Source organism: Cherax quadricarinatus, chromosome 5, assembly GCF_038502225.1.
Source record: "Cherax quadricarinatus isolate ZL_2023a chromosome 5, ASM3850222v1, whole genome shotgun sequence".
In the NCBI taxonomy this organism is placed as follows: Eukaryota; Metazoa; Arthropoda; class Malacostraca; order Decapoda; family Parastacidae; genus Cherax; species Cherax quadricarinatus.
The window spans coordinates 2,730,437-2,754,966 of NC_091296.1; the positions used below are offsets into that span (position 1 = coordinate 2,730,437).

General features: G+C 37.2%; 1 protein-coding gene across 7 annotated transcripts in view; it reads right to left on the bottom strand.

Moving 5' to 3' along the window:
* The window catches only part of NfI (Nuclear factor I), a 547,854-nt gene that overhangs the window by 47,697 nt on the left and 475,627 nt on the right, over positions 1–24,530 (bottom strand). For 4 of the 7 annotated variants that reach the window (XM_070098949.1, XM_070098960.1, XM_070098946.1 and 1 more), the window contains 3 exons: positions 24,020–24,226; positions 7,152–7,298; positions 4,561–4,851 (listed from right to left, as the gene is read on the bottom strand). In XM_070098949.1, the coding sequence (XP_069955050.1) occupies positions 4,561–4,851; positions 7,152–7,298; positions 24,020–24,226 (645 nt within the window). The remainder of the gene's footprint in view (positions 1–4,560; positions 4,852–7,151; positions 7,299–24,019; positions 24,227–24,530) is intronic. The other 3 variants (XM_070098972.1, XM_070098959.1, XM_070098954.1) reach the window with 2 other exon arrangements.

Here is a 24,530-nt window from a genome sequence, read left to right on the forward strand (position 1 = left end):
AGTCCCTCTAGGATTTTCCAGATGTATATAATCACGTATCTCTCCTGCCTGCATTCCAGGGAGTACAGGTTCAGGAACTTCAAGTGCTCCCAGTAATTGAGGTTTTTTATCTCAGTTATGCGTGACGTGAAAGTTCTCTGTACATTTTCTAGGTCAGCAATTTCACCTGCCTTGAAAGGTGCTGTTAGTGTGCAGCAATATTCGAGCCTAGACAGAACAAGTGACCTGAAGAGTGTCATCATGGGCTTGGCATCATTAACCCTTTCAGGGTCCCCAGGCCCTCTCCGAGACTTGTTCTCAGGGTCCCCCAATTTTCAAAAAAAAAAAAGAATTATTTTTTCTTATGAAAAGATAGAGAATCTTTTCCCAATCATAATGACACCAAAAGTATGAAATTTGATGGAAAACTTACGGAATTATGCTCTCGCAAAGTTAGCGGTCTCGACGTTTACGCATCGGCGATTATGCCCACTTTGAGCCCTATTTTCGGCCAATTCCAGTGTACGTACTAGTCGACAAAAATCATAACTATTTCACTAGAATTCCATTTTTTCTATCGAATGAGTAGAAGAAACCACCCATTTACCAATTTCAACTATCCAATACAGTGGTCAGAATTTAGCAATTTTGCCAATCTCACACAAATTTCAAAAGATGCCAATTTCCGAATAGGGTCCAGAATAAACAAGAAGACATTCCTGGCACTAAAATAACATTTCCTCTGTTCATCGGTCATGTCCCCACGCCCTTCTTACATTTTTTTGCTTTCCACTTTGAATTTTTATTCTCGCAAAACAATAGAAGATTTACTGTTATGCAGACTACTGCATTAATGTAGAAATGGTATAAATAATATCAGTACACTTGTGAAAGAATATTAGACTCACCAGTTGATGTGTATTGGATGCATAGCATGATTTGTTTACTTTTGAACTTTGGTAAAAATCAAAAATTTTTGCTACTTTGAGCTCAATTTCAAGGTAGTTTTCATTGTAAAACCAGTCAGAATCATCTCAACTTCTGTAATATGTCTTCCATTCTATAAAATGAGACCAGGAAAACTAGAATACAACAATAAATACCATACGAAAATACAGTGCAAAGTCGCTGCTTTAATCCAAAAACACAAAGTTTTTTTTTTCTCATTACGCACTGTGTGCTCCAGGATATTTTTTATACTGCACACACTGACCACACAGACCCATTCTTTCATATGTAGGCCTACCAGCTTTCTCTCACTAGATTTAAGGGTGCTAGAATTTAGGCGTACTAGTACATCATGGACACTGGTGCGTAAGCCGTACTAGTACGGCCGAAACCCTGAAAGGGTTATGGCCATAAACTCTCACTATATCCACCACATGTGAGCTGCTCTTAAGCTTGTCTAATATCTCGATTTTCTTCGTAACTCCTAGACTTAAACACTTCAACCTTTTCTTGCCACTTTCAGCAACACTTGTATGCCTACTGGGTGCCATGATTGCTTGGCAGATTTAACATATGGAAATTAAAAGATCTAAACTCAATCCACAAACAAAAATAAACACAGCTAGCTCCTAGAAGAGGATGGTTCTACACTTGTATGAACCAGCTGGGACAAAGTGGTAGGAGTCGTGGAGGGTGGTGAGGGTGGTGAGGGTGGTGAGGGTGGTGGAGGATGGCGGGGGTGGGCGGTAGGTCTCCCCCGTTGACTCAATGGTCTAACCCACAGCCATGCAAAGTGTATCCCGTGGGTGACACGTGCTCCAAATTTTTTCCCCTCCCGCAAACAGATCCATGTTAAGTTAATTTCATGAAGTGTTGTACAAAAATATGCCGCTATTCTTCAATCATGCTATAACCAAAACGTGCCAAACAAAACCATGTTAAACAATGGTCTACTGTATTTTTACACTGCTTGAGTTAATTCAAGAAATGCAGAACCTCCTATACAAATATTTTTTTTTTCAGTGCACTGGTTGTATCTTACCAAGGTGGAGTGACCTAAAAAGAAAAAACAAATGTTTTTCTTTTTGGGTCACCCAAAATGAAAGTTTTTCTTTTTAAAGTTAGTAATTTATACAGGAGAAGAGGTTTCTAGCCCGATACTAGTATTTAACTGTAGTAAAATGTTAAAAGTTGCTCCTCGACTTGCGATGGGGTTCTATTCCGATGAACCCGTCGTAAATTGAAAATACTCTAAGTCAAATACAAATATATCATGAATAAATAAAGTCACTGAATAAGTAAATAAACAGATAATTACTGTAACTAACTAATACCAGTGTTGAAAAGTCAATAAATCAATACAAGTCTATCCTATCAATAAATGTACTGAACTGTACAACACAAAATTTTTTTACAGTTTTATCGCACCATTGTAAAGCTGAAACATTGTAAGTCGAACCATCATAAAGCAAGGAGCATCTGTATAATTTATGGGTACACCTTATCATGAGCTGCATTAGTCCCAAAAAATGTAAACAATTCAGAAATGAGCGTTAATACACACGACTTTTTAAAACACCAAATAATGGAAAACTCTCATGGACACTTCAGAGGTGGCAAAAGACCAGGACAGTTGAATGGGGAGAGAAGTAGAGAACATTCTCATTATTGGCAAATATTTAATTTAGCATTGGTCTTCTTAATTACGTACCACTCTATTTGCTGATAAAAACTACGTGTTGTATTCTCAATACGTATATGCCATAACAATGTTTAATGTACTTTGGTTATACGTACCTTAATCTGTAATAAATATCTGCTGAAATATTTTATATAGCACAGCGAACTTAGTGATCTTTATAAAGTAAAACCTTTATTTAAAACAAGTTATTTTCTTTAATACTTAAATATGGTAACTTAATTATATTAGTGCAGTATTATTGAGTAAAATGTTGCCACTTAATCTCGAGAATATTAATTTCTAGATGGGACGCAATACTATCAGCAAGAGATGTTTCTTGAAAATACATTTGGAAACATATCTTACAGTCACTGACTCCTCCTAGTTTTACAGTTATAGATACAAGCAAACTTACTCTAAGTTAAAGCTAACTTCTAGTCATACAATCCATTCTCAATGTTCTAGAACTAATAATGTAATGTCCTACTGTAATGCTGAGCTCACATGTACTTGTACTTCAAGCCAATAATAGAAATGCGTTCTTGAAAAAGGTATCGACAAAATGCAGAGTGTTTAAATGTCAACAAGAATATTCCTTCACAAGATGAGTGTATTGTATTTTTAGTGTCTTAGTTTAGGATTCTTTGAGGAATTAGACTCTTTCACATATTCCTGATACAGTATATAAGAATATGGTGATAAATTAGACACATGTGCAACATTTGGGTATCTTTATTGTGGAGCTGTTTTGCCATACAGTGGCTTCTTCAGTCCACTGTGAAGAAGAATGGCAAAGATCAGAAATGCTTTTGAGGTAATCAGTCCTTCAACTTGGAGTTGATGTGACCATTTTTCTACATGTCAACCAAGTCCTGGACATATTTCAAGTGACTGAAATTCCTTATATTTTTTTAATCTCGCTCCACTGCCAACTAAAGAGTGTTAAGATGGTACACCATGTGTGATCGAAAATGTTGTTTGTAATCCCCTTCCTCTTAGGACTGTAATTACCACAAATGAAAGATTTGAAATCTGCTTTCTTTTGTATGGTCATAGTCACTTTATCAGTGGCAGGGGGTGCAATTTCCCTTTCCACAGTCATTCAGTTTATTAGAAGCAGGGTGTGTAATCCCCTTCCATGGTCATTCACTTTATTAGAGGAAGGGTGTGTAATCCCCCTTCCATGGTCATTCACTATATTAGAGAAAGGGTGCGTAATTCCCCTTCCATGGTCATTCACTTTATTAGTGGCAGGGTGTGTAATCCCCCCTTCCACAATCAGTTACTTTATTAGTGGCAGGGTGTGTAATCCCCCCTTCCATGGTCAGTCACTTTATTAGTGGCAGGGGGTGTAATGCCCCTTCTGTAATCAATGTAACTTGACAAAAGTGACAAAACAGAGAATATGTTTTGCACCCATGAAATTATATTTCCTATTATTTAGGATTTTAATGTTTTTTATTATACAGATAATCAATAAAAAATAAGTGCTGTGCATTTTATGAATAAATTCTGATATTATCTTAGCTTGTACAGAATATACTTGTCGCATTTAAATTACTCTGAATTTGATCTCATATGCAGACAGAGAGATGAGAAAGGGAAGACTGTATCATACCTAGAAAAAGGCACGAGAAATATCAAGGTTTTAAAGGTAGTGCTAGATTAAAGTCAGTTCCAGAGAACAGGAAAGTAGAGAGCAACACCTGTCTTGCTTTCATATATCATGCCACAATGAATGCAACTATGGTAAAAATTTTATAAATAATTTTTCTTAAATTTCACATTAAAGTGACTTTCTATAAAAGGTCTGACAATATGAGATAAAAATTTCTGTAACAGTGTTTTGATGCTTACTCTAAAAAAATTGATTTTACTGTAAATATGGAAGACATGCGACTTAAGACAGGTGTCCGAGCCAGAAGATAGCGAGAGAGAGGAAGAGCGAGTACCGAGGGTGTGTTGCGAGGTGTGGTGAGGGGGGGTGTGAGGGTGGAGGAAGGTGCTAGACGCGGCTGCTGCTGCTGCGGACGCTGAGGCTGCAGAGGGAGCCACCAACCCACCATGGTCGATATCAGAGTGCCACGGAGATGTGTGAGACGAGAGAGATGCTGGAGACTGTGTGTAGTAGGCCAACTCTGCTTTATCCAGAGTGTCCTCCTCTGAACTTAGACGCCGGACCCTCTTGCTACGAGGTTCCAGTGGAGAATGTGGGTCATGTGTTCGTCCCAGAGAAAGTGGACCTGCAAGTGGACGCCACAGATTAATACCTCTGATGTTTACAATGCATTTTACACAATGGTTAAGTTAAAAAATTACAGTAAACAATACATTATTGGTAATTTAATTTGCACATTCTGCATTCTTCAGAAATGCTTTTGCTCGGACATGAGCATATTACATATGGCATATTGCCTGTCCATTTTGGCCATAAACAAATTATTATCATTATCACAACATTAAGGATAAAATCTCAAATGCTAAAGATACAAACATGAATGAAGGGTAACATCTTACATGCAGAATAAGGCACTGTAGTATTACAGTACCAAGGTCTGTTACTGATGGACCAGGGACTGTACCTCAATATTACAGAGGCACATAATGGGTCAAGGGACTGTACCTCAACACTATAGAAGCACATTATAGGTCCAAGAACTGTACCTCAACATTACAGAGGTATATAATGGATCCAGGGACTGGAGCACAAAGTTTTGATAGCTGAACAAATTAGAGTGGTAATAAAGTATTTACATGTTTATACAGACTCTCTTCACTTAACAACCTACTAGTTTAACCCATAAACGGTCCAAACGATAATATACGTTCTTACGCGTAGCGCCCCAAACGTATATACTATACATTTTAATTTTCCTGCCTCCAAATTTGGCACAATTGCTCTGAGATGCCTGGTCAGCATAGAATGGGTCTTAATTAACACATTCGGTGTGCACATATTAAAAAAATCTGGGACCACTTAGTACCTTGTGGGAGCGCCAGTTAAATTGAGCGCCAGCTCGAGCAAACAGTGCGGCAAACACCAAGGATTCACTGATGTAAGGTCATATTAACACTCCCCTTTTAAAAGGAAAGTGATGTTAACCCCAAGTTTAGAGTCTGTCGATCTCTGTCTATCTCTGTTTCTGTCTACCTCTATCTGTCTCTGTCTATCTCTGTCTCTGTCTACCTCTGTCTATCTGTCTCTGTCTATCTGTCTCTATCTCTTTCAATCTGTCTCTGTCTATCTCTGTCTCACAGGTACACATAAATACAAGTATACATAGTGTAAATTACCTAGGATAACCCAAAAAATCCAGACAAAGTGCTATACTCTGCTTGAAGATCTGAGTAAACGTGATGACGCAGTCTTGTGACTCTCTGAGACAGAGAGCTAGACAGATAGACAAGGAGCTTGACAAACAGACAAATAGACAGACAGACATGTTTGTGTACCAGCAAAAACAAGCCAGGGCGGATGCTCATCAAATGTCACCTCTAATCTTTTCTTATCAAGTGTTATTACTGCACCCTGGTGTATGCTCATCAAACCTCAGCTCTTATCAAATGTTATCTTATCTTATCATGTCACTGTCAGGGGTGGACTTTGTTTTTCGTGCTTCAAGGGAACTTGTTATTATCTATTATTATTATTATTATGTATTCTTCTACTCCTCCTTCTCCTCCTCCTCCTCATTATTATTATATACTTCCACATATCCAAAACATTGCTGGGACATATAAATACTTTGTATATATTCCAAGACAATAGTAAATGACCAAGGCAGGTGTAAATGTCCACCTGTCAGTGTGTTTGTGACAATCTGAGTACAATTTCAGTACTTAATACTAGTGTCAGAACAAAGATTGGCTATGAAATGACAAGAATTAGTATAAATTGTAATTATCAGAACATAAAAATTATATAAAATAATATGAAAAATAGAAAAAAAGGTATATTGGCAACACTTCTGCAAGTTGCAGGACTCCATGTTGCTGTCAGGTGAGCATCCAGTGCCAACTTCTCGGCCTCATATCTAGGTAAGTACTGACCCTAATTTTTTTGTATTCTAAAACACTTAAAAAAATGTGCTCTTATTTCCTATAATTTTTTTTTTTTCAAAACATTCGGGGCGCTGCGCAAGAGAAAGTATATATATGTTTGGACCGTTTAAGGGTTAATGACCGCATGGACTTACGACCAGCTTTCCAACCAGTCGGTCAAAGTGGAACATACTGAAGAATTAGTGGAATATGTTGAGAGAGAGTTAACTAATGAAGATTTAATAGTTGAAAGCACAGCGGCACTTGGAAGAGGAAGAAGAGAAAATATACCTTACGTTTGACAAGTTTCAAGAGTCTTACTACTCTTGGAGCTCAGTTGTTAAGTGAGAAGTGCCTCTATCTAGTCACAATCATAACTGAGTCATTTATGGCCTCAAAATACCAACACTAATGACTTGCCTTCTGGCTAAACTTAATAGTATTAGAATAATTATGTCTGAAGACAGGCAAGTATTAGAATGTGAAAACAAAAGAGTCATACTGTCAGCTCGCTCCATGTAGGTGCTGTATGCGCCAGCCATGAGTGTGTGGTCAGGTACGGGGGACGTATAAGTTGTGTAATATGTTGGGTTCTCCATCTTGATGGTGTTGACGCCTGTGCCGCCACTCCCCATTGCCATGATGGATGCTGCACACCAAAGAAAATGTTTAAAAAACAATTAGATACAAAATTCTTTGCACCTCTACGTTTATACTTGTGAATACAGTAAAATAAATCATTAATACTGCTTATATCAAGTACAGAATAGTACAGCACTGTACTACAGGTGTCCCTGGGTAAATGACTCGCATGGGTAAAGGACTTCATCTAAATATAATGTAATAATAATAATGAAAGAAGGAAGTAGAGAAGAATCCTTCCTCCGTAAGCCATGCATGTCATACGAGGCGACTAAAATGCAGGGAACAAGGGGCTAGTAACCCCTACTCCTGTATACATTACAAAATGTAAAAACAAGAAAAACTTATGTTTCTTCTTTTTATTGGGTCACCCTGTATTAAGCCTAATACATTAGCTGTATTAAGCTCAATCTTTAATACACTTTGTGAGCCTCACTAACTACATGTTGCTAATATATATCGCACATACCAACAGACACAGGACATTATATAAAAACAAATTCACGTAAAACAAACCTACATAAAGAAAAAGAAACCTGTATATACAGTACTATTACGTATAAGAAAATAATATGGGTTCACAGTTCGAACCTCATACGAGACAACTGGAATGAAACCAGCGTGTGAAAAAGACACAATTGAAGAGAGGAACTTTACTGAGATATTCTGCCTGTGGAAATTGAGCAAATGCATTTCACTTTGTAACTAAAAGTTCTTCTTTGTTCTACTTTGCAACTAAAAGTTCCTCTATGTTCCACTTTGCAACTAAAAGTTCCTTTTTGTTCCACTTTGCAACTAAAAGTTCCTCTTTGTTCCATTTTGCAACTAAAAGTTCCTCTTTGTTCCACTTTGCAACTAAAAGGTCCTCTTTGTTCCACAGTGCCCAGTGGCCTGATGGCTAAAGCTCTTGCTTCACACGGTGAGTGTCCGGGTTCGATTCCTGGCGAGGGTAGAAACATTGGGAATTTCCTTACACCAGTTGTCTATGTTCCCCATCAGTAAAATTGGTACCTGGGTGTTAGTTGACTGGTGTGGGTCACATTCTGGGACAAAATTGACCTAATTTGCCTGAAGTGCTCAGTAGTATACAACTGATGTCAGCTAGGCCTGTATACCTTGTACAACTACTTGTAGAAATAAGGATACAGTAGACTGTCATTTAACACAGTTTTGCCTGGCACATTTTGGTTATAGCACAACTGAAAAATTGCAGCATATTTTTGTTTAACACTTCGCAAAATTAATTTAACACAGTTGTGGGGGGGGGAAAAATTTTGAGCGCGCGTTTGCCCGCAGGGCAGAATGGGCTACCACCATCCCCCAGCAGCATGAGCCACCCCCACCACCCTCCCAGCCTTCAGTTTGATTCATACGTGTGTTGGACGAACCTGTGCCAGTAGCTCGCTGTGTTTGTTTAGATACATATTAATTGCTATATCTTAAATCTGCCAAGCAATCATGGCACCCAGTAGGCAAACAAGTGTTGCTGAAAGCTGCAAGAAGAGGTTTAAGCATTTAATTCTTAGAATTAACGAAGAAAATAGAGACATTAGACGCTTCATTCGAGCCTGTAGCTGGAATGAAGCATTATTTTGTACACAAAAAGAATGAGATAAATATGAGTTTGTGTGATGACTCACTGACTGACTTGACTGACTGACTTACTGACTGACTTGACTGACCGAATGACTTACTGAATGAATGACTTGACTGACTTACTGACTTGACAATGACTTACTAACTTGACTGACTGACTGACTGACTTACTAACTTGACTGACTGGCTTACTGACTGACTTGACTGAATGACTTGACTGACTTATTGAATGACTTAAAGTTAGACTTTTTCACTGAAGAGGACCCTGAAACGGTGTCTAGAGCAGCTGATGCCTTACCATAAATTATATAATGTACTGTAGGGTAAAATACAACAGAAATCCCTAACAGAATTTATGCACACTCCAGTACATCCATCGACTTCAGTACTAGTGCCTCTACCATCCACCTCAGCCCAGTAGGGCCACAACATAACTCTCCACTCTCTCCACAATCATCCACAAACACCAGCACCCACAATTTAAGGTAAAAAATACTATTATTTCTGTTGTATTTGTAATTTTATGCAGTAAAAACAACATAATACATCATGACAATGAACTACAATTACATATTCATTTTTGTAAGATCTGTTGGTCTAAAAAAAAAGTTGCCTGGCTTTTTGGGGGCTCCCAGGAACGTAACCCTATTTTCCCATAAAATCTTCAGTTTGTCTAACATGGTTTTGCCTAACACGGCGTTTTCAGGAACGTAGCTACAGTGTTAAATGACGGTCTACTGTATTATTATATTATTATACTTTGCAACTAAAAGTTCTTCTTTGTTCCACTTTTGCAACTAAAAGTTCTACTTTGTTTCACTTTGCAACTAAAAGTTCCTCTTTATTACACTTTGCAACTAAAAGTTTCTCTCTGTTCCACTTTAAAACCAAAAGTTCCTCTTTGCAACTGTATCTTTTTCACTGGTACCAACCTACCCACAATTTGGAGGGGAAGCTTAACTGTGGGATAGCTATGAACTGTTCCAGCCACTTTATTTTGATGGTCTTACTAATGATGAGGTAAGATTTTCTTTGGTATTTTTAACCCAGAGAGTTAGCCACCAAAGATGACCCAGTAAAGTCCATGCATCATCAGGGACTGTAGGTTTACTTACATTGGGATTCTGTAATCTTATCCCTCATGATGTGACCCACAACAGTCAACTAACACCCCAAGTACAGCACCTACTTGCTGCTAGGTGAATAGGAGCAGTAGGTGTAAGGAAACCTGCTTAATGTTTCACCAGTGCTGGGTACCTGATGTTTGAAGCACTGATGGCCGAGTGAACTAAGGCATCTCAGAATTTGGTAGGCTTCTTGGGAGGCATGCTAAAGTATTGGGGGCTTGACCTCTGGCTAGTTGCAGTATTGTTATTTGCATAAAAACTACTTATTCGTGGATGCATTAATAAACAATATATGACTTCAGTAAAACCTCTCACTAACGGACCTCTCATTAACAGATTTCGGCAATTCTGGACAAACGCTATACAATTATCAAACAAATGAATAAAAGTCCATAATTCTGCATTTTGTTCTGTTTAAAAAACTAGCAAAATACTTGTTACATATATGGAATTTTGTAATTTATTTGCATTATTTATAAACTATACTTTCCATATATGTTAATCGCATTCTGTATTGTTTCTCACAGGCATGTTTTTATATTTGTATTACAGTATGTGAAGGTGGTGTTGGTTACCCATGGGCTAGTTAGTCACTTTGTTGTGACCTGCTTGACTTTTAGACTTTGAATTATTTGCAAGAATATGTGGAAATATGCCTTGATATCTAGATGATTTGCATTTCACAAGTAGGGGCTTCTCTCTATAAGTCATCATTGTAAAACCCTGTACTTCACATTGTACTTCATGGAAATACAAAGATCATGTTTGATTTTATTTTAGTCTTTCATCACTCGAATTAAGGTCTCCTTTATTTATGTTCTTGTCAGCACCACTCACACATCTCAGATCTTTTTATACCCGGGCACCTCACTCAACATTATGAAACAAACATTAACCTATAATTATTTCTATTCCATTGAGCACATTCTGAATGACATCCTATGCCTCATACACATGTATTAATAATAAACAAACTTAATTACAAACTTAAAAAATGTATATTTGTATCATAAATTGTACTACTTCATAATAATAATTGAGTAAAATACTGAATGTATTTGTAATCTACCACTCTTCATCTGTCTAGACTTAAGTATTAGTCTTTAAGTATTAGGTTAAGTCTGCCCGAAATGCCTCGGCATGATGGTGGCTTTCTTTGTACCAACCAAATTATGAAATGTAAACACACATTGTAACCTTTGTAAAGAAATAAAGTTTTTATTTTTTTTATTTGATATGTGCATCAAGCCCCCCAGGAAAATAGCTGCCACAACAAATGCAACAAATATAATCCATTTGTGGGTAATACACTGGTAACACATCAGATGATTGAATTTAGTGAATTAGATACATACCTCCTGGGAATTTGTGGACTGACTGTATAAACACAAAATTAAAATGTTTTATTTTTTGTCTATTACTTTACTGTGAAATATTTTAGCAAAATAGTCTGTCACTGCAGTACAATATAAAAAAAAATTAACTGAGAAATATACTGAGGTCAAGTATGTCTCATTTTGTGCCATGTAGTTAAAAGATGAAGATTTTATTTCTCTGCAGTGTTCACAATGTGTGATTACAATTTTGATTGGTTAAGTACAAAGAAAGTCACAATCATGCCGGAGCATTTCGAGCAGACTAATCATAATAAATGAATTAAGTTTGACCTGTGAACAATTAACAACTTCCTGAATTACTTATATATGTACACAAGAACAAACAAACTCAACATATGCTCATGTTGAGTTTTCATAGCCTCAGAAACTCTGTAAGCTAGCTTATGTAAAGCATACATACACACAACTAATATTTTAAAGGCTCTCCAGAAGTCTTTTAACATTTGTTCAACCAGTTATTATTCTTGACAATAATGATTATCTCTGAAACACTGAAAAAAGACTTTATTACACAACACCGGCATGTTTTAAGAATGACGAATCATGCCTCATTAACAGGGACTCATGACAGACTCGCAGAGATCAAGAAAAAGGAGAAACACGATAGGACTGAATATTCCTAGACTGACAAAATATCTACAGTATAACACAAATAACCCACACAATGGAGAAAGAAACTTATAATGACACTTTGGTTTGCTCTAGACATTAACATCTACAACATACAACACACAGAAGACTGACTGTTACACAAACTGGTGACAAAGGTTATGGTAAGAGGCAACTCTCACCAACTGAAACAGCAAACAGATTCAATGTTTTTTTCTCCACCATAGGAAAGAATCTAGCAAGCAAAATCCCAATGTCAAACACCCGCCCATCAGACTACCTCACGGGCACCTACCCGAATACGCTATTCCTAGCCCCAACCAACCCAGCAAAAGTCTCGCTCATCATCAACACCCTTAAAAACAAGGCAGGAGACATAAATAACTTACAACCTTTTATGTACAAAAAAGCTTCACAAGTACAGTACTGTCACCAATAATTGCAACACTTTAAGAAATCCATCAAATCCTCCACCTTCCAGCAATTCTCAAAATAGCGAGGGGTCACCCCGATCCACAGAGGAGGTGATCAAGTGGACATGAATAACTATAGACCAATTTCTAACTTATCTCTGATCTCTAAAATCTTTGAAAAAATAATTCATAGACAGATCTATTCCTACCTTGTCTCACACAACATACTAAACCCCTGTCGTTTGGACTCAGGAATAATAAAAGCACAAATGATGCTATTATACACATGCTAGAACTAATATACACTGCTCTCGAGAAGAAAGAAGTCCAGCTGGGAATCTTCATTGATTTACATAAAGCTTTTGATACTGTCGACCATGATTTGCTGCACATTAAATTAGCACACTATTACCTGGATGGTATAAGAGGGCACTCCTTCAACTACCTAAAGTCATACCTTAGTAACAGAAGCTAATATGCGTACACAAATGGAGCAAGCTCTTCCACTCAACCAATCACAGTTGGTGTTCCACAAGGAAGTGTCCTCGGCCCACTCCTCTTTCTCATTTACATCAATGACCTACCAAATGCATCACAACTACTCAAACCCATATTATTTGCAGATGACACTACATATGTCTTCTCTCACCCAAACCCAGTCATACTGGCCAACACTGTTAATGTTGAATTGCAGAAAATATCTACCTGGATGATGACTAACAAGCTTACCCTCAATACTGACAAAACCTATTTCATTCAGTTTAGAAACAGAGCTGCAAATGTTCCACTTAACATAAGGCTAAATGGATCATCCATCACAAGACTCACAGAGGGAAAATTTCTAGGAATCCACCTTGACAGTAGCCTCAAATTCCAGACACATATACAACAAATTTCCAAGAAAATCTCTAAGACAGTAGGCATACTATCAAAGATACGGTACTAGTGTTCTGCAATCAGCTCTCCTTGCACTGTATCATTCACTCATCTACCCTTATCTCACATATGGGATTTGTGCATGGGGATCAACAACACTAAATCACCTAAGGCCACTAATAACCCAGCAAAAGGCTGCAGTCAGAATGATAACAAATTCCCACTCCCGACAGCATACTCCAACAATATCCAGAAGTCTAAAACTGCTCACCATAAAGAACATCCATACTTACTCATGTGCCTACTACATACATAGAACACTACACTCAAGCATAAACCCTCCACTCAAACTTCTCACCAACCTTAACAGGTCACACGACCATAACACAAGACACAGATCTCTTTTTGATGCATCCTGTGTCCATATCACACTGTGTAAAAACTCTATGCAGCACATAAAGGGCCCCAAAATTTGGAAATCATTACCAGTAAATACTAAAGTAACCCAGTCTGAACATCAATTTAAGACTCTTCTCAAAAACCACTTACTCACCCTAAACTAAGTACATACTCAATATTTAACTTTACCAAAAAATCTCCCAATTACCTAAATCTTAAAACTTCAAAATGTGATGCCCAAAATTCATACATTGATTAAAATTACCTAGTAGTATAAATACCTACCCAAAACATTACTACCCAATTGTAGCATTCTCATACTGTAAACTACTTTCAACAGCTCACAATGTTATATTCCCATAATATAATTTCAATATTTACTATTGAAATTATTGTAATTTGAGTAAAATTACTGTGTATTATAAATAAACAAGATGTACAACTTAAACAAACTATGATCAATTTCTTTAGTACAATGTAGTCTGTAAGCCATTAAATTCAGTCTGGCCATAATGCCCGGGCATGATAGTGGCTCTTTGCACTGCAATTCATTTTTGTAAGTTCATAATCTCAATGTAATCTTGCAAGGAAATAAAAACTGATTGATTGACTGACTGATTGGTTGAAGGTGACCATGTGTATTAAGGTATACATAAGCCCGGAACCTAACCTGCTTATACAGCAGGTTAGGTTCCAGGTTACTGCTGCAAAGCAAAGTGAAATACGTATAGCTGTAAAGTGAAATATAGCCTTTTTTCACTTTCAAAAAGCCTGATAATATGTTTACACTATCATATATTATGTGAGCAATAGATCTAGGTCAAAAAAATGCATAAACAGTACACACATTACTTACCTTAAAATATTTTCATCTTCAGCTTATAGTGAGTGAATATATTTATTGTAGGAAGTCTGAATAAATGAAGAATGGGTATAATTGAACACTGATGCATTAGCAAAATGCAGTAAAGTGAACCACTGTAAAGTGGGGCCTGTCTGTACCATATATGTAAATGATCTATCAGCAGGTATTATTAATGTTTTGTAAATGATTTCAAAGTAATGGAGCACTGTATAATAATAATAATAATAATAATAATAATAATAATAATAATAATAATAATAATAATAATAATAATAATAATAATAATAATAATAATAATAATAATAAATAAATAATAATAATAATAATAATAATAATAATAATAATAATGTTTATTTCAGCATGATAAAATGTTTATACAAGGTGAATGACATAGCACTGAATGGCCTATAGAGGTTTAGCATTTAGCACTTTTCTGTAAGCAATAAGAAAATGCAGGAACATGCTACAGAAATGGCTGAGAAAATACCAACTGGCGCTCAACCCTAGTAAGTGTAAAGTAACAAAAAAAAATGGGTACTAGAAAAGGGGAGAGGAGACAGTGTACCACCTAAGAGAACAACTCAAGGAGTCCAACACAAAAAAGGATCCAGGAAGGAATATTATGCTAACCTGTCTTTCGAAGTGCACGCAAATACACATACCATCAGCAGCACACACTAAGCTGGCACATTTAAGAATAACATTCAGAAACCTAATTAAGCCAGGTGTACCTCAAAGTGCTATGCATCAGTTATGACATACTCCATTTCTTGAAAATGCTACACCAGTGTGGAACCTGCATTTAGAGTAACACCAAATGAAGACAAAATTCCCTAGGTATGAACTCAAATTAACTTGTAATAAACAACCTTCAATAAATAAACAGAAAAGTGGACGAGGTGCTTGAACCTCGGTCCATAAATTGACAGTCTGGCGGCACATTATCAAACTAGTACAGAACTAAGGGACAAGAACTATAATTAAAAACTGAGAACTAGACCAAGAGCAACTAGAGGATAAGAGGCCAAGACGAGACATGATTATGACAAAAAATTGTGGAGTACAGACAAGACTCTTTTTAGCATGACAGACTTCAAAATAAGAATAAGCTGATGAAAGCTGAACGCATACCTTGGCTATAACACATTATACAGGTTTTTTTTAAATGAAAATAGCAAAACCTCAATTTAACAATACCCCAATTTAATAGACTCTGGAAAAACAGGACACAATCTACTGGGCCAACTGATTCAGAAAGACTGGACAACGTTCAATGATTGCAGACTTCTGTTGCTGTTACAATCACAGCCAAACACTCTCATCACTATACACCATAATTACCATTACCTACTACCATGTACTCCATATTAGTCTGCTAAATCACAGAGTTTATTGTAATAGAGACATATAATGAGTTAGGAAATCCATGACTGAATTCAAAAGTAAATACGCCAGAGTTGACATCTCGTCAGTGACCCATACATTACGAGACAGGCCCAGGAGTTAGAGCGTAATCCTCACATACAAAAATACATACTGTAATTATATGAAAAAGAGAGATGGGGAAGGAAGCCATAGGAAGGAGGGTGGAATGAGGGGGAAGATTAGGAAAGCAAACAAGAAATAAGGAGAAATAGAATGGGAGAAGAAAAGGAAAGAATGTGGAATAAATGCGTAATAACATAAAGGTGGTTATCAACAGTATTTAATTATTTCTCCTCTCTGAAGGCACCATGTTTGATGCAGACTATGGGTTCTTAACTGATACCAGTTTGTTACATCAACACTGACTTCCCTTAAAACTATACCTGGAGGGTGTTCTGGGGGGGTCAGCACCCCCCAGCCTGTTCCATGACCAGGCTTCATGGTGGATCAGGGCCTGAAATGTCCTGCATAATAAGGGGACTTTCTATAAAGTACTTTATACAGGTCAATTACCCTAATTGTATAATGTAATGTACTCCAATATATATTAATGAAGTTTGCATGTTTGTTTCCTTTCTGTCAGTGCTCTTCCCTCCCCCTCCACCATCTCTCTCACTTCTGATATACAGAAATAACCCTCATGAGCTTAGCCCTTTCCAGGAATACAGCCTCTCCTCACTTGGCAACATACTCGTTTACCGATGCCTCGGACTTACGATGGGCTCTCTGACCAGTATGCATACCTAAATAATGTATGTTTATTACAATATACAGTACACTACTGTATAAACATTTAAAAATATACCAGAAATGTTATAAATAGGGCAAAGGTGACATCAAAAAATATCAAAGATGGTTTAACACAAACTCACTACCATTATAGTATGCTCCTCACTTAGCGATGAATTCGTTTACCAACCTACTCTTAGGAACGGAACTCTGTCATTAAGTGAGGAAAGGCTATATTGTATCCGGTGAACCATTGATTTAATGGACTAATGGCAGATAAAACTACTAAAACTAAAACTACTCCCATAACTTTGTAATACCACTACTAATTCTTCTACTACCAGTATTACCACTACCACTACTTTATTCTTCCTCTCCTTGTCCCATCCCTGTCCTCTCCTATATATACTGGCTCCCTCACCTTCGCGTGTTAGTGTGACTTGTAAATGGTCCAAGTTGGATCAAAATGTATTCATAAGCCTCTCTCTCTCTCCTATGTGTGGGTTATGTAACAGCAGATAACTGGAAATTGTGATTGTGGTGCATGGAGATGAGATTGTTTTGCTGTGATGATGACAATAATGGACACTTCCATGACCAACGGATTACTTCTTTTGTTTCCAGATCAATCAACCCAGCAAATTTTATATAGAATCTGAAATCATTAAATCAAGAGAGGGAGGGAGTAACTGAGGAAAGAAATGAGAGGAGATAATAATAATGGAAAGGGGAAGGGGAGGAAGGGAGGGAGAGAAGGAGGGAGGGAGGAAGAGAGAGAGAGAAAGAGAGAGAGGGGAAGGGGGGATAACAGCTCTTAGCTTGTAAAGAAAGGTAGGAGGAGCTCATAACTAATCCTGTAAAACCACTATGAAATAAAAGAGAGAAATAGAAAGAAAAAGAGAAAGAAAAAGAGAGAGAGATACATAGAAAGAGAGAGAGGATACAAAGAGAAAGAGATGGCTAGGGAGATATTTTTAAAGATAAACTAAAAAAATAAATTGGGATTATGAACTGGTCCAGACAAAAATAGATTCATTATGATTCACCATGCCAGTCTTATTTCAAAGAGAGAGACACACACACACAAATATAAGCCTCGGATGCATCGCACCTGCGTATATATAATGAATGACAGTGAAGTTAATAAGATAAAACACACCTTAAAGAAATAAAAACTTCACTGACCAACACAGGCAAAAAAAAGAGCAACGTTTTACAAGCATCAAAATTATACATAGAACTAAATTCTGTTTTCCACCATTTGTACAGTGCTCACACCTGTCCACTCATTCCTTCCACACATCAATAACTGCCTCAAGAGCCTTGAATAACAATGTTTCATCAATGCTCAAAAAAATCTAGATCATTTATTTTTATTTTTTTATCAAATATTTACCCAATTTATTCAAAACAAAGACTATTACAACTCATGTCAGGGCTGCCAACCATTATACACTTCCCAAAAGTGGTGCCAACTTGTTCGTGAACTCACTGAGTTATGTTTTAAGGGGTCGAGTCATAACTCAGGGCCCAGTTTCTTTACTTTCTTATTGTTACTGTGTTTGTCATTGTTGCTTAATATTCATGTCAATAAATTTTAGGTTTTAAAAGGCAGGAACAGCCATGTGACCAGTGACATACACAGAATGAATTTAAACTCTACTCCGCATACAGTGTTATTTGTTCCATAACAGCATACTGAATTTATCCTGCGAGTCCCCTTAACCTTCTTTTAATTAGTACATGTTAAATATATGTTCTAAATCTATATCATGATTTTCACCCAGTGATCAAATAAGCCAAACTCTCTTAAAAAAAAAATTCTTACGAGGACCCCAATGGAAATAAGTCACTTTGACTATTTTTGGTTTCCCAGATAATCTACACTATGTATGATAATTGTACTTTCGTGTACCTGTGCCTAAATAAACTTACTCAGCTAGTCTGAGTGATGATGTACAACCAACAAAAGATGGCCATGATAATACCAACTTCACTGAAGATGCATAGAGAATTTGAGAAATGTAGAATATCTTCAAGGCTTTTGAAAAATAAAGTTACAATCAGTGTGTCCCATTTCAGTCATTCTGAAGAGTCTCTTACTGTGATATAAATCTCCTGTTTCTTCTGTTCTGAGTCCTTTGGCTAGAATGATGGTCAGGAGCTGGGTGACGGGACACACCACACTCATCACACTAGACTTTTCCACTTGCCTTGTGTTTGGGCACTCTTATCAGTGAAGAATCAGACACGTGCAACATCTGGGTACTTTTCTTTGTAGATGTTTCACCATCCAGTGGCTTTATCAATACAAATTCAAAGACATAATGAATCTGTATTGATCAAGCCACTGAATGGTGAAACATCTACAAAGAAAAGTACCCAGATGTTGCACGTGTATGATTCTTCATCTTGTCAGTACTGTATATCATTCATGTACAACTCTTATCAGTCCACACTGCCTCCTCATTGGTCTATGTTTGTTTAAAAGTGAAGCCACAAGTAAACAAGAAAATATCTATTCAAGGCAGTATTTACAAATACATCAAATTTCAAATTATTATGGAGATATATCAATATGTTCTGTAATTCTACAACTGTTGTGCATGCTAGTGATAAAGAAAAGAATAAACATAAAGTTGCCCAAAATGGTCTGCATAACTAGGGGTTTTCTACTGAGTACGTCACTGATGTCAGCTATGGTCTGTATAAGTTGTATCATGTACTTGTAGAAATAAAGATTATTATTATTATTATTATAAATGAGAGAGAGGGAGCAGTAGAGGAAGACCAGAACATTAAGCTGTGTAGATTATGCCAGAAAATGGTGAAGGATTTAAATATTCATTATAGAAAAATTATTCTTTGCTTTCACAATCCTCAATAGGTCTTGCACCCTTGTCCTCTACACTGAGACAATAATTTAGTTAATATCTCAGCTATTAAATCTAGCTATAATAATTTACCCATTACCACAGAGGCTAAATTAAATGCTAAATATAATGCTATATCAGAGAGACTGGTTTGTATTTTGTTCAGCAAGGAAGATGGCTGCAATATTCCTTTTGCTGAATTTGGATTTGATGATGCACTGACTAGAAGCAATCCACTTGCTCTGTAGTTAAGTAAGTAACCAAATTTGGTAGCTCGGTTGGTAGAGTGCTTAGCTCACACATTAATGTCTGAGGTTAAATCCCCAGTATGGGTGGAAACATTGGGGCATGTTTCCTTAAAATACTTGCTGTCCCTAGTCACCTAGTAGTTAGTAGGTACCTGGGTGTTAGTCGACTGGTGTGGGTCACATCCTGGAGACAAAATTAACCTAAGTCGCCCAAAATGCTCTGCATAATCAGAGACTATATAGTATGTCACTCATGTCAGCTATTGTCAGTATAATTTGTATCATGTACTTGTAGAAATGAAGAATATTATTACTATTATTATTATCCTCTACTGGAACTATATGACAAGAGCTATGTAACCTGGATCAAGTTCCATTCTTCTGTTTATTCACTGAGAGTTACTCACCACAGTATGACTTTAAGTTTATGGACTACATGACACTGAGGTGTATAAGAATAAATGCAACATAAAAGCTTCTGGAGCTGTGAGGTGTGATAGTAGGGTCACAGCTAGTGCTGCTGATACAACTATGTCACAGAAGTGCTGGTCATACAATCATTGTATTGTAAGCTCTGGTTGAGCAGTTACAGTGTTAAACCTGCTATGTGCACGGACAATGGATTAACTGGAGTTTACCTGGAGAGAGTTTCGGGGGTCAGCGCCCCTGCAGCTCAGTCTGAGGTCAGCCTCATGGTGGATCAGGGTTTGATCAACCAGGCTGTTACTGCTGGCTGCATGCAAACTGATGTACGAACCACAGCCCAGCTGGTCAGGTACTGACTTTAGATGCTTGTCCAATGCCTTCTTGAAGACAGCCAGGGGTCTCTTGGTAATCCCCCTTTAGGTATGCTGGGAGGCAGTTGACAAGTCTTGGGCCCTGGACACTTACTGTGTTGTCTCTCAGTGTACTCGTGGCATCCCTGCTTTTCAGTGGGGGAATGTTGCATCTCCTGCTGAGTCTTTTGCTTTCATAGAGAGTGATTTTCGTGTGCAAGTTTGGTACTAATTCCTCTAGGATTTTCAAAGTGAATATTATCACGTATCGTTCTTGCCTGCATTCCAGGGAATACAAATCAAGGGCCCAGTAATTTAGGAGCTTTATCGCAATTATGTGTACCATGAAAGTTCTTTGTACACTCTCCAGGTGAGCAATTTTGCCTGCCTTGAAGGGGGCAGTTAATGTACAGCAATATTCCAGCCTAGAGAGAACAAGCAATTTGAAAAGAATCATCATGGGCTTGGCATCCTTAGTTCAAGATCGCATCCATTTTTTTTTGGTTTATTGGCAGCCATTCATTATGACTTATCTTGAGTTTATAAGTGTGTACATATGTACATGTGTGTGTTTGTATGTATGTACACAGCACCCACACTCTGCAGGGGTGATGTTGCAACTGGAGGGCAATCTAACCTGTGAAGTCAGCCCACTCCAACAGTATAATCATTGGCAACCACTTGAAGCCATTCATTTCTGTTTAACATGCTCCCATAAGCCTGCTGAATAATCAAGCCCCTAAAACTCGGCCTCTTTTACCCCCTTCAACTATTACTGGGTTGACTCCTATCCCCCTACCATCCACCCCAGACCTACACTATCTTTGTCATCCCATCCCTCTCCATCCTCTCTACATGTCCAAATCACCTCATCAACTCCTCTGCTCTCTGAATTATACCCTTGGTGACCCCATATCGCCTTGTAATTTCTACGCTCTGAATTCACTGTATGATATTCACACCACACATTACTCTCAAATATGATATCTCCGCTGACTCCAGCCTCCTTGCTGCAGGATTCAAAACGCATGGTTCACACCCATATACACTGGTACATTCCCTTTTTTTGTTTTTTTTTGCTTCCATCGATAAACTTCTTACTTTTCTAGATACATACTTCAACACACAATCAGTTTTTCCCTGTCATCTGTTCTATGGTTCGCCTCATCTTTCATAGACCCATCTGATGATATGTCCTCTCTCAAAAATCTAAACACATCCACATCCTCCATACTCTCTCTCCATCAAATTTGATATTCAATCTTTCATTGCCTAGATTATTTTTTTGTTATCCTTGTCACCTTGCTCTTCATTATGCTCACTTTTAATTTTCATTTTTACATACATTCCCAAATTCATACACCAACATTTACAACTTGTCTCCAGAATCCCCCAAAAGAACTGTATCCTCAGTAAAGAGCAACTGTGAAAACACTCACTTTGTAGAAGATCCAACATCTTTTAATCCCTCACCTTCCTCAACTGCCTGGTATTCACTTCTTTTACAATCCCATCTATAAATATAATAAAGAACCCTGGTAACATCACACATCCCTGTCTAAGTCTTATTTTGATAATAATTCCCCTCCTTCCTGACTCTCGGCATAAAAACTCTTAACTGCTTTTAGTAAACTACATCCTACTCCAAACATTTGCAGCATTGGCCATATGGCTTCCTATCCACCCTATCTTTAGCCTTTTCTAAATCCAACAATGTGACAAACAGCTCACTTACACACTTCCAGATAAAACACTTAATCTATACATTCCCTACCCTTCCTAAATCTTCTCTGCTCCTCTGCAATCCAAACCCCAAACCTTTCAATAATAATTCTACCATACACTATACCTCGTATACTCAACAAGCTTATGCTCCTATAATTCTTATACTCTCTCTTGTCCCCTTTTCTCCTTATACAAGGGAACTATGGATGCTCTCTGCTAATTCTATGATACCTTCCCTTTTTTTCTTGCATCAAGTGAGCAACCACATCAACTATTCCAGCATTATATCCCACCCGCTTTTAACATCTCTTCCTCATAAAGCACAAATTTCCAAAGGTAATGCAGTCAAACTCAAAATATGCGCATCAAACTTCTATCATTCTACATGCAGTTTGATTTAAAGTGTGTATACTGAACAAGCAAAATTTCAGTCTCTGAAGCTAAGGTGTTGCTGAAAAAATCAGTGCAAGGGAATTTATATTACTTGGCAGTATGAACTATGACTTTTCTAAGTGAGAAACTATACAGTACATTATACATATTTCATATACAGGGTATATTATATATATAACTTTACACATACTAATGATGGGAACATTTTTCATAAAATATTAGGAGGCAAATAGACATTACTGAAGCAAGAAAACTACATGCTAGTTTAACTACTACTTGTTGGCATGACAGCTTCTGGCATGATAGTTTCTGGCATGATAGCATCAAGGCAGATACTACAGAAGAATTAATTCACATGGAAAATGCTAGGAATGTGCAACCCGGGTAGTGTACAACCAGTACTCCAGTATCGTAGTCATGTTATCATTATACAAGAATACCGTAGAAAATACACAAGGGGTGTAATCACAAGTCATAACCACAGTGTAGAGGTAATTATATAGATAATAAATGGTAACATAAACAACGAATGGTGTAACAGGTATATACATTGAGAGATGTGTAGTACTTTCTTGTGTGTGTAAACCATGAGTTTACATTCATCCCTAATTTAGAGATTAAAGAATATAGTATTCTTGACTTTTGGTCTACAGATGGCTGCAGCTTTAAAGATCCTCACATTGTCAAAGTTTCAATCCTAAATAAACTAAATGGCTAAATTATGAGTGATAATTAAGCAAATTAGGGTGAGGTCATTATCCCATGATTCATGCTTTTAAATTTGTAATAAAGCATATTTTTTTTTTATTTTGGAAAGAATTTAAATATTATATTAAATCACTCAATTGACGTCAGCACAGAAAGCAGTCTGATATGTCTGATTTTGTTTACCTGAAGCCTAATTTCAATGCACAGGTTGTTTAGCAATTCAATTAGTGTTACAATAATAACTTGAGGGTCTGCAGAATATGAAATAATTCTATGTGAATAGTCATTCTAAAACTGCTTTTACCATTGGTAAAGAGATTCAGGCTTTCAATAATGATTATATTCTTATATACACACAATGATGGGTGGCAAGTTGGCTAATCTCGCATCAAAATCTGTTGACAGCCCTGACGTGTGCCAAAAAATTAAGTTGCTGTACAAAATGCAATAGTCAGATATATTGAAATATAAATGAAGATAATCAAATATAGCAATAGTTTAACAAATGATGCCAAAAAGCTTGTAACATACATTATCCAAGGCTCGGCATTTCCCTGCTCACCCCTCACCTCTCTCTCTCTCTATCCACCTATCTCTGCGTCCATCATCATCATCATCATCTCTCTCTTCCACCCTGGAGTAAGAGGCTTCGAGATCGGACTCACTTTTGGAGAGTCTCCATAGTTCTCTGGCAGAGAAGCAGCCTGTGGCCAGGATGGTACTGTTGTAGATGATGCCGTTGATGCCGTTGTATGCCACACTGTGCACTGGGTGACCTGAAATACATAATAGTTACTCATTCTTCACTCCCTTAATAAAATAACTGTACTCTACATGTAAGTGAATGAAGGAAATAGGTTAAATACTTGCTTTCCTAATACATTTTCAATACACAAATAACCCGCACATAGGAGAGACAAGCTTATGACGACGTCTCGGTCAGACGTAGACCAGTCTTGTAAATGGTCCAAGTCAGACCGAAACATCGTCATGAATTCCTCTCTCCCATGTGCAGGTTATTTGTATATTCCAGTCACTGGATTGTGCCTTTTGGTTCTTTCAATAAAACAGCTCTATATG